At 30.2% G+C, this 12,500-nt stretch overlaps 1 protein-coding gene across 1 annotated transcript in view; it reads left to right on the top strand.

The window, feature by feature from the left end:
• The window catches only part of LOC100204679 (uncharacterized), a 42,304-nt gene that overhangs the window by 28,745 nt on the left and 1,059 nt on the right, over positions 1 to 12,500 (top strand). The window contains exons 2-5 of the mRNA XM_065802276.1: positions 55 to 90; positions 7,726 to 7,878; positions 10,096 to 10,308; positions 11,897 to 11,968. Coding sequence (XP_065658348.1) covers positions 55 to 90; positions 7,726 to 7,878; positions 10,096 to 10,308; positions 11,897 to 11,968 — 474 coding nt within the window. The remainder of the gene's footprint in view (positions 1 to 54; positions 91 to 7,725; positions 7,879 to 10,095; positions 10,309 to 11,896; positions 11,969 to 12,500) is intronic.

Below are 12,500 nucleotides of genomic sequence, written 5' to 3'. Positions count from 1 at the left end.
AAAAAATTGGTTTTGATGCAAATAAAAACGCTAGTTATTATTTTTTTTTTTTAGATCTTTACTGTCTTGGTTGTATTGCTACCATTAAAGGTTTGTTAAAATGATAATAACTATAAAGTAATAGAATGAATGTAAAGCATGAAGTAATAGTATGGTGAATTGTAAAGTAATTAGATAATTAGGTTAAACAATTATGATTTAAAGGAAAATATATTTGGAAATCAGAAATTTTGCATCAGAATTTTGAATCAGAAAAATTGCTACAATTTCTTTATCAAACATTGCTTTAGATACTTTATAAAGTTTAATAAACCAAAAAAACTTAAATGTGGAATAAATGTTATCTTCTTTTTAACAATGCTTTTGTGGCTTGTAATCATTATGTCGCGAAAAAAACAAACAAACCGAAAGTTAGAAATTACTTTTAACCAATTAACTAAGCTTTTATTAATTTTTCAAATTAAAATAAATTTTCTCCTACTGTGTTTACCTGCCTCAAGACAGAGACCAATGAATAGCAAGACAGAGACCAGTAAGTAGCAAAACAGAGACCAGTAAGTAGCAAGACAGAGACCAATGAGTAGCAAGACAAAGACCAGTAAGTAGCAAGACAGAAACCAGTAAGTAGCAACAGGCTTGGTTGGAAAGCGGGTGCAATCACACCCTATATCTGACCACACATGTAGTATTTAGTTGCGACAACATGGCCACAGCTTTTTAGATGCTTTGACAACATTTCAAAAAGCACGAAAAAAACTTGACTTGATGGGAGACAACTTCTAAAAAAATTAACTAAAAAAAGAAATAAATTCTTAAAGAATAAAAAAAACTTAACTAAAACAAAATAAATTACATTTAGAATAATTTATTACAAAACTTCTCTCTTTTATAACTTTTTTATAAAATTAAGAGACACTTTTATAAAAAGTAATAACTTACTATGAATGATCGTTTAGTAAAGAAACCAAGGTTCTTCAATTTATCAAAGCGTATAATATAATTATTTATTTAAGTATTTATGTTTTATTTCAACAAGATTCTAATAAAACTAATGGTAGTTGAATTATATAATAAATAAAAAAGTAAATATATTTTTATAACCATTTCATGCTTTGCGTAGTTTGCAATATATAATATAAGTTTAAAATATTTAAAATAATTCTTCTTAAATAAGATAATCACAAGATATAGTTAAATCGTTGCGTTACTATAAAAGTATTATAATGATCTTTTCTTCTGGCAGTGTCTTTATAGTATTTAAAAAAATCCTGCAATTTGCCAGACCCCTGAAGCAGCGGTATATAATTACCAGTTTCCAAACTGCACACTATGTATACATTTAATAACTTTATATTTTACTAAAGTCCATCAGTTTATTTAACTATAATGTATATTATAAATTGATATATAAAAGTCATATTACATTCTATGTAAATTATGATTTTACTTTGTCTTTTGCAAACTAGAAGCACGTTTTTATTGCATTAAAATATCATTAAGCAAACTTAAATGGTTAAACTAAAAAAGTCTGTTTGGGCCGCTGACGCGGTGCTGGTTAACCCATAAATCACTTTATATAAATGTATCTTTGTGTTTTGTTCAAACCACATGTTCAGTCGACTGTAAGCTCCTGTACGTTTATTTGATTATTAATTTTATTAACTTTAATGATTACTGTTTTTTAAATTTTATTGAAAATACTATTGTTGTTGAAAGTCTTTTTTTTTTAAATTGATCGTACAAACGTTTTTAAAAGACTTACATTTAAGAAATAAGAATTTGCGGTAGTGGTGTAGTGATAAGAGCGCTCGCTTTGTAAGCAAGAGGTTCGGAGTTCGACTCCCACCACGTCCCTGGAAGTACCGCGCTCAACTTAGTTTCTCCGCGCAGCGGCCTTGCTTGGCAAGGTTCGTGTTTCGGAGTTAAAGAGTTGAGAGAGGGTTTTTTTTTTTTTTTAAACATCTTCGCTTCCAACAAGGCTGCAAGCGGCCACTAATTAAAGTTGGAAGTTACTGTAAGAGAAAAGATGAAGATTGTTGAGCAAGTTAACGATTGACGGGCGATTTAAAAGATTGCAAATTATATGAATCAAGAAAGCAAGATGAAGGAAGCGAATTCCAAAGAACAGATGTTCGAGGAAAAAAACTAGACGAATAAGCGTTTTTAGAGCACTTATGAACAGTCACAGAAAAAGGATGGCTTTTAATTGAATGACGAGTAACACGAGAATGAATTTTAGTAGATGGCACAAGAGACGCTAGCTCTTTAGAGCAGTGCCCATTATAGTATTTGTAGAAAAGAGAAAGAGAAGCAACATTACGACGATGTGATAATGGTTGGAGGTTGGCTGCAAGAGCAGGTCCAACTATGTTTACAATGCGTTTTTGCACCTTGTCTAAAAGAGAAAGGGCATCATTAGAAGATCCGCCCCAGATATGGCAACAGTATTCCATACAAGGCCGGATTTGAGATTTATAGAGATAGAGAATAGAATCCAGAGTAAGAAAGTGGCGAGCTCGATAAAGAGATGCAACCTTAGCAGATGCTAATTTTGCAACCGATTTGATGAATGTTTTCCAAGAAAGTTTGGAAGTAAGAGTTAATCCTAGAAGATGAAGAGTAGGTGACTCATCGAGTACATCACCGTTCATAAATATAGGAAGATCTAAATTATTGCGATAACGATTGGCTGAAAAAAATTGAGTTTTATCTGAATTAAAGTTCACCAGCCACTGTGAGCCCCATGCTGTAGCAGAAGTGAGATCCTTTTCAAGCTCAAATGCCCCCTCCAGGCAATCAGAGGGTGTTGGTTTCTTATCACGACAAGAATAAATGGTAGTATCATCAGCAAACAATGCCACCTAAGATGTGAGAATATCTGGAAGATCGTTAATGTAAATTAAAAAGAGTATAGGGCCAAGGATAGAACCTTGAGGAACCCCTGAAGTTACAGAATAAGAAGAAGAGTGTTGTCCATCGAGGACAACTTTTATGCTACAATTGGGAAGAAAGGATTCAATGATCTTAAAGATGTTGCCGGATACACCATAAGAAGAAAGCTTATGGAGAAGACCAGCATGCCAAACTTTATCAAACGCTTTTGAAATATCAAGAGCAATAGCTTTAACCTCTCCACCTTTATCTAATGCACGATAAAACCTGTCAGTTATTACTGTTAGCAAATCAGCTGTAGAACGAGAAGATTGAAATCCATATTGATGGTCAGAAAGTAAGTTATTAGATTCAAGATGAGAAATTAAGTGTTTGTTAATTAAAGATTCAAAAACCTTGCTTATGATAGGAAGAAGACTTATGGGACGGTAGTTAGACAAATCAGATTGCTCCCCTGAATTTATGAAGATAGGGATAACAGATGCGGCTTTCCAGCAGGCTGGAAAACAAGACTCTGATAAGCACTTGTTGAATAGTTTTGAGAGTATAGAAGACAGCTCCGGAGAACACTTCTGCAAGACAATGACAGGTATGTTATCTGGGCCACAAGCTGTAGAAGAGTCTAGGCAGGAGATCACTTTAGATACAGATGCTGGAGTGATATGAATGTCAAGCAATGGATCAACCTGTTTTTTGGCAATATCAGGTAGAACGCAATTAGTGGAATCAAGAGATGATATTGATGAAAAGTTTTTAGCAAACAGTTCGGCTTTGTCTTTAGGTGAGGTGACAAAGTCTGAACCATACAAGAGAGGTGGAATTATAGATTTGCCCTTATTATTGATATTATTAAAGATTCTCCAGAAGTCACGAGAGCCTAATTTTTGTAATGAGATACGAGATTTCATGACCTGAGAATAGTGGGTTTTGGCGTTAGACAAAACCTTTTTACAGTTGTTTCTAGCAATAATAAACAGACATCTGTTTTCTGGAGAATTGTTTTGCTGATAAATATGGAAGTAACGGTTTCGATTAGCAATCGCGGCAGCACAGTGTGAGGAAAACCATGGGGGAGAGTGAGGCTTGACCTGGAATCGTCGAGAGGGAATAAAAGATTCCATGCCAGCCTGAATCCACGAAGTTATGTAAGAAGCACATTTGTCGACAGGAAGACGAAAGATTTCTACCCAAGGGCCATCACGAAGAAAATCACAGAAAGAATCCCAGTCAGCTTCACTTTAGTTGTAAGAGGTTCGATAATAGGGGTATTCAGGTGATGAAGAAGAATGAGATATTAGTTTTAAAGAGATCAAACTGTGATCAGAAGCACCTAAGGGTGAATGTGGAGAAACTGAGCACTGACTAGGATCAGAAACAAGACATAAGTCAAGTAGAGAAGGTAAATGATTAGGGTTGTCAGGAAAGCGAGTTGGAAAGTTGACTATTTGAGTTAGGGATTGAGAAAGGCAAAAGTTGTGGGCTTTAATGCCTGCAGAGTCACTGACACTAGAGCCAAGCCATTCAGAGTGGTGAGCATTAAAGTCACCGACAACAACTATATTAGCTGATGGATAAAGAGAGAGGGCTTGGTCAATATGATCAGAAATAACATCAAAAAGAGTGCAGTCTTGAGATGAAGGAGAGCGATATAGAACAAAGAGAAAGGCAATAGAGTGAAGTGGTGCTAAACGAAAGCACATGAAAGAATAGTCTGTGGATTCAAACCTAGTTTCACGACAAGCAGGTGAATTCTTACGAATGTAAATGCCCAGGCCAATCATGTGACTATTGGAGTCTTTACGAATCAGAGGAAGATAACCATCAATACTAAGATCACAAGATGAGACAGCCGAACTCAAATTAGTCTCACAAAGAGCAAGTAGGTCTGGTGAACTTTGCAAGAGATAAGACTCAACAGAAGAAAAGTTACTTCGAAGACTACGAATATTAGTGAATGATAGGTTTAGAGAACTTGGTGATGATGATGGTTTTTTGTGTTTTATAGTTTTTGGTACTTTATTCATTTTTGAATTAGATTGAAGAACTTGACTCAAAGCGTAGATAGTACTCAGAACACCGTTTAATAGCCCAAGCAATTGCCTCATTACTACTAATAAACCCTAAGCCGTAACAAAGAGCTCCAAATGTAGCTTCCGCAATGCACACCAAAAGTACAAACAGGGACACCATCCATGCGCAACATGGCACTGTTAATACTTTGATATTTTTCAGCTGTTGATGGAATCAGCCTCTCTGAGAGCTACCACAGAGTTCGGGAAACCTGACTACCAGCCGGCCTCAGAACCATAAAACTAAGTTTTAGAGCTGTACCTTCATAAGGAGATAATAGAATGAGTTGCCTAGTCATAAAAACAGTGACACAAGCAAACCCATGCATTGAGTCAAGAAGATCCAGCATTCAACATCCTAAACTGGAAACAATGTATTAAAAATACATCTGCGCCAGCCTAATAGATGAAGAAGGGGTGCAAGGCTGGTCAACAGATAGAATCTGTTTACCCCTTAAGTCTTTGCCTAGGAGGCCTTCTACAAGACAGTAGCTGGGTGCATTTAACATCTGCCCAAGATGAGTATTTTTATCGAGACACCATCTCTAGCCTTTACTCAACCAAGAGCCCTAAGGCAGGGGGTGTTTTAAATCGGAGTTGGCATCTCCTAGCCTTTGCCTAAAAAGGCGTATCCTACAAGGCAGCAGGACATGAAGCTGATTGTACTGGGTTACATGTTACCAGTAGCAGGATAACCTGATCTGACAACGTGGTTGCACCACGAATAATAAGTAAAAAAAAAAAAAACACAAAAAAACACAAAAAAATGAGTAGCCTCCTTGACTTCAGGCCTTGGGGAGGTGAATAATCAAAAAAAAAAAAAAAAAAAAAAAAAAAGAAACTAATCTATATTATTATTTTTGTAATTATTTATTGTAATTTTTTATAAAACTTACTTAACTTTATATAATTTAAAAAATATAATTAAAAATTTTCTTTTTATAAACAATCATCTTGCTTAAAAGATTACAAATTTAATTATTTTAGCGTGACAAATAGTGTCGGACATACATGGAGAAATACAATTTAAATGTTCTCAAAACATCTAAATAGCCACGGCCAAGTTGTTGCAACTAAATAAAATTTGTGTGGCCAGGAATAGAGTGCGATTGCACCTGCTTTCCGACCAAGCCTGAAGCAAGACAGAGACCAGTAAGTAGCAAAAACACTACTATAATTCAGAACACGTCTGAATTTCCAAATCTTCTGGACACTAGCTGAATGAAAAAGAAAGTTACAGTTCAACAAAAGTTAAGATTACCTTTATCATCCAAGGTTAGAACAAGACTAGCTTATTTAAAGAATTTTAATTTAGTGTAACATTCGTTGTAAAACAACAATTGTTGTTTATATTTTTAAATTGTTGTCCTCTCAAACTTTGTCTCAATTGATTAATTCAAAATTGAACTTTTTGAACAAGATTCCTGCACAGGGAGTGTTGTGCAATCAGGGAACATGGTGTTTTTAGCCCAAAGAAAGCAACCTACCTATTTTAATTTTATTCATATATCATGTGGTTTATTTTGACATTTTTGATTAATTGAAAATTTTTTAAAATTAATTAAAACATGAAAGTTTTAGTTAAAAAATTTAAGCTTAACTAAATCATTCAAGAAAATTGTTTATAAATAAATTACATACAGAAAAAGCATCAGTTTTACTCCTAATGCAAGTTTTTAATTCATAAAGTTAAAAGTATATATTTTTTTTTAATTTAAATTGTATTTAATTGTTAAACAACATTTATTTTAAAATTCAAATAATTTAAAAAAAATTAAGAACTAATAAATTTTTTATGCTTGTCAAAAGTGATAAACTTAAGTAGTATTATTACTTATAAACTTTGTTATTATCATGTAATCAAGCACCTGCTGTAATCTCTTATTATTGCTGCATCTTAAGTGCCCATACTTTTCTCCTTTCTACTAAATCACCTAATTTTGTCTGAAAAGGTTTTGGCACCAATCCAGGTAATGCAACTTTATGGACATTGGATGCTTCATCTCTGCATACTTTACTCAAATTGCTGCTCCATATTATCTGAGATGCAACTCCTTACATGCACTTGTACTATTACTGCTACAAATACATGTCCTTTACACACTGACATTTTAATCTGTAATCCAACAAATATTATAGCTGATACTTGAGCAATGTTTTAAAAACATTTGAAATCTCAAGTTTTCAATGCTTTAAATCTTGAGTTAACTCTTTTAGACTCTTCTGAATCTAAAATCTCAACTTATCTAATGTTTATAACCAGACCAAGTTTAATGTGAAGAGGTCTTTGAGATAAGTATTATTGACAAGGGACAAGAGAGTAGGGTTTTAATCATAGTTGTGATGGTGCTACATGCTATGCAGGAAGCGGCATTGATCTTTAATTTTGTGATTTTCTTGAGCTTTTTGGAAAACAATGTTAAATGTTTTAAGTTTATTGTGTGCAACGGTCTTGAGTTTTAAGTAAAACTAAATTTCCGTAAATCAAATTTCAATTGTTTTTTAGTTCAGTTGTGCAATATAGTTAGCAATATAGTATGGCAATAGGTTTATTTGATAATAATAATGTATATATTTATTTAAAAGTATAATATAACTTTGCTGGTTTGTCATACAATTTTCTAAATATTTAGTGAAATTTTAACAGTTTATAAAATAAAAGTGAAATTTTAAAATTGATTATTTACTATTTGAGATAATTATTTGAAATTCAGTGTTTCAAAAATATTTTGAACAAAATCAAATAAACAATATTCTATTTTAGAATTAGAAAATTTATTGGGACGCCGTCATTTAACAGCTGGTAATCGAGATGTCAAGATAATGGAAGCCATTGAAAATACCTGTTTACCTCAAAACTTCCGTGCATATGAGTATTCACCTCCTAAAACAGTCAAAGCATGTGAACTTCTTTTTGGTATGTTTATGAAATATGAATATTTAAAAATAAAAGTAAAATAATTAAAAATCAAAAAATCGAAAAACAAAATCAAATAAATTAGATATCAAATATCAGTCTCATTTTAATTATTTATTAATAGTTGTTATTAATTAATATTAATGTATTATTTAGTTAAAAGAAATCTTAAAAAATTCTTTTTTTATAACATTTCTCTTCTGTGACACCTTGTGACCTGCAGTGACCTGAATTTTAACACGAGCAAAATTTGCTTACTGTTAATAATTATCACAATGTTGTTTATAATGACTTTTACTAACTTTTCTACTTAACATCTTCTTGGATTATCTTTAACCTCTCTCTTATCTTTAATCTCTCATGGGAACCACATCCAATCCATTGCAAAGTTTCTGCAAAAGTTTTCTTTGTGGTGTTTGATATTTTTTTACTCTTGGTTCCATTCTCCACTTCTAAAACTTTAATGAATTTGAAAGAGATTTAAAATATCTTGAATGAAACAAAGTTACTGGTGCTAGCAACATAATTAGATAAAAAAATAACAAAGATATGTTTTTATATACTCTACAGATATACTAATATAAAGGTAAAAATTCTTATATGATGTTATATAGACATTCTTTTCTACAGAGTGTTTATAGAATTAAAAAAGTAGTAGCATCTTACCATCCATAGAGTGTTCATGATTAATATTTTATTACCTAAATATATACCTCCACACTTGTCAGCATAAGGTTTAACAAGCCACTCTTTTGACCAATTACATTTAAAAAAAAAAAGACATGACAGTTTTTTTTTTGAATTTAATTGTACAGATCTTGCAAAGTAACTTCATATCATAATAGCCTGAGACCTTGCTAAGTTACTTCATATTATCTGCATAAAGTTTAGAGTTGCAGTCAAAATTTTCAACATTAATGATTACAGATTCATTCCATCTTAATGACGCTAGATTCTTATGGCAGATTGCATATTTGTTTTCTTCACTCAGAAGCTACTTCACATTAAAAAATATTTTGTTTTCTACTTAAAAGAAAAGCCTCAAACTACTTTAGCAGCTTAACAGTGATGACTTTACCTTTCAGTTTTGGGGTAATCCTGCAATGAGGAGCTGTAAAATCCAAATAAATTACATCAATTAGAGAACCAAGGATAAGTCGATACAAAATATAATATAAAGTTTCAAGAGTATTTATGCTGCATGACTTTTCATGACTTTTACAAATCCATGTTGAGGCTCAAAAAAATTTATTTGTAGAAAAATTTCTCTTATAAAGATGAAATTTTTTTTTCATGTTTTATAACAAACTCATCAACTATGAAAAGTCAATGAAACAGTTCTATAGTTTTCAAACTTACTTTCTTTTTTTAAAAAGAAATCAGCTTTGGGTTGAAATACTCAACAAAGCTTTGAAAAGCTGGATCAGATGCAAATTTAAATATCTTGTAAAAGTTATTATTAAAAAGTAAATTATTAGAAAAAGGATTACCGCAGTAAAAAAAAGAAAAAAAAAATTTAATAATTTTTTGTAAAGAAGTTAATACATTTTTGTACCTTTATTGAGCTAAGTTAAATATTTTTAATTACAAAACATAATTCTTTATCATTGCAATTAGTTTTATTATTTCTATATAAGCTTCTGATTGTTTTGTGTTGTTGAATATCTGACCAAGTCATTCTTTTGTGTTGTGCTGAATACCTGACCAATACTATTATCTAGTTGTCATGTACATCTTGTTGAATCAATACGTTGAGTGACAAGAGCCTTGTATAGCTTAAAACTAGCAGGTTGAATCTCATGCAGCTTATCAACTCTCCTCTTCTAGGGTTATTTTATAGATTGTTGTTTGATGAAATCAGTGTAAAAAGTAAAGTGGGTGCTTTGTTTTTAAGTGGTATCTCACACTTAAGGTATATAAATATTGCATTTTTAAATTTTGGTTTTTTTGTACTTTTTTGAAACTTTTGAACTTTTTTCAAGCTGAGTAACAAAATTCTACAAGATAACCTTTTGTTAAATTCTATATATTTGGATTTTAGCTTGATTTGATTGGTTATTATTTAACTGGAATTTTTTATAACAAATGCCATTCTTTATTTATTATAAGTAGTATATAAGTGTTCAAAGTTTATTAAAGAACCTAAATTGTTGCTGACCACTATTTTTTTAATTAAAATTTTACACATTGTAAACATGTGGTAAAACTATTATTTAGAAAATCATGAAGAAGATATTGAAAAGGCTTTATCAAACAGTAATGGAGAAAGCATAGAGAAAGAAATTTGTTACAAAGTTTCTGGTGCTTGCGAAGGTGTAAACATAAATGAAAAACAGAAGCGATCACAACTTGCTGATATTGATCTCACAGGAGATGGATCCGCTAGTTTTGAAGTCGATCCTAATAAGCCACAAACATTCGTTAAATCAGGTTTTTATGTTTACTTTTTCTCTGCAGTTTTTTATTTTATTTAACTAAAGGGTTATTAAATTTCTTAATTAAAGTTAATTTAGTAAATTTAAAAAAATTCATTTAACTTTTTATTTATTTATAAAAATGTATGAATTTCAAGACATAAAAATGTTGCATATGTAACTAAACTTGAGGCGGGTGCAGAATCAATACCTACTTAAACACTGTTCAAGATTAGCATTTTCAATATTCAGTGGAAAAACCCGCAGAAACAAAAAAATTTAATTTAATTTAGGAATTTATCAGTTATAAAGTTTTTAAAAACTCATCAAATTTTGTAAATTCTACAATTGTATCAACTGTCTTGAAATTTTTTCTTCAACTTTCTCCCTTTTTCTTTTTTTCTTCAACTTTCTCCCTGGTCTTATGGTTGTTCAAAAAGTTGATGTTCAAAAAATAGTTGTTCAAAAAACTGTTGTATTATAAATCAATTTTTACTCAATATTCAGTCAGAAGCTCATTTCCATTGTTTTACTATTGCCCTTGATGACACATCAAGTCATTCAACGAATTGTTCTTCAAATTCAATTCACTGCTGTTTCTTTAAATCTTCACTGTATACACTCTTGTATGTCATTTTTTGAAGCCAGTACTAACTGATAAGTTTCTTTAAATTGTTTTTGCAAAACTAAAAAATCTTTTCATTAAAGTGCTGCAAAATCAAATTTTTTGCTGCAAAAAACAGATTCATTATTTATTTAAAGTTGTTTATTAATTGAATATTCTGATTGATGAATCAAAACTTAAACAATTGTTCTTAAATATTAATAATCTTCTTGTAAGATCCCTTCATTGTTGAAAAATTCCTTTAAAATTCAATTATTTAGGAGGTGTTCAGAATATACATTAGGAGATGATTCAGTTTCTGTTCAGAATTGTTTTACACACATTTTTTACTACTCCTATGCTTTTTTTTCCTTTAAAAATATATTTTTAAAGGAAAAAACACATTACTTAAATAAATTTTTTATCTTTAAAAAATTTTTATATTTTGGATATTAAATGTTTGTAAATAGTTTAAAAGAATTTAGCTTTAATTTTAAAACAACTTAAAACAACTAAATTTGTGCTCACAAATATGCAAACGTAAGCATGAAGTTTTAAAAACAAATATTGCTTATAAATATTGCCAGATAATACAATTTGTGGTTATTTACTTTTTGAATTTTTTGGTATTAAAAATTTAAAACACAAACCTCCAATTAGCAAAGTTTAAATTAATTATTATAACATTAATTTTAAATAATTTATGTTATAATAATTTATATCGAATTGTTTCAAATTTAATTTTAAATATTATTTTAAGTTATTTTACTTTGTTCATTTGATCAAATAGCAGCTTCTTCCATTTGTATCTGTATCTTAAACAATAGATTCTATATGATGTATCATAAAAGATCATACTATATACAGCTATATCATACAGGCTATAACATACAGTTTATATCATACAGTTTCTACTTTTACTTCAAATGTTGTTTTAAGACGCGTAATTCTTACGTTGTTTTTTTTTTTTAATTTTTAATTATGTGATTATTGACTTTAGATGCCAAAAAGAATGAAAAAAAGACTAAAACAGAAAAAGCAAAGAAAAAAAAAGAAGGAAAGAAAAACACTGGTAAGTTTTTTTTTTTAAAGAATAATTAAAAGCAAAAACATTTTTTCAACTAAACAAAGTATAAAATTTATAGTTCTGATAAAGAAAAAGTTTAACCAAGTTAAGAGACAGGATTTCACTAAAAATTTTTATAGCATATTAAACATATGGTATATTAGACTGAGGTAATGACTAATAAATTATAGCATATTAAACATATGGTATATTAGACTGAGGTAATGACTAATAAATTATTAGACTTCCTTTTTTTTGCAACCTTCACTTTTATATCGGATATATATGAATGTCCTTTTTCCTTTGACTCTTGCTTCCATGACTTTGTGTCATTTTCTAGTTTGTTATTATAATTATGTTATAATATGTTATTTAGTTAACTAAGATTGTCAGGTTTTAAATAATCTAGTCACACCTTATCCTAAATAATCTAGTCACACTTTATCCTAAATAATCTAGTCACACTTTATCTTATATAATCTAGTCACTTTATCTCTAATAAATTAAAAACTGTCCTAATTAATAATAAACTGATATA

The sequence above is a fragment of the Hydra vulgaris genome, chromosome 08 (assembly GCF_038396675.1).
Source record: "Hydra vulgaris chromosome 08, alternate assembly HydraT2T_AEP".
Classification (NCBI taxonomy): Eukaryota; Metazoa; Cnidaria; class Hydrozoa; order Anthoathecata; family Hydridae; genus Hydra; species Hydra vulgaris.
The sequence above is the reverse complement of the archived record's forward strand: the minus strand, read 5'-3'. Positions and strand labels throughout refer to the sequence as shown.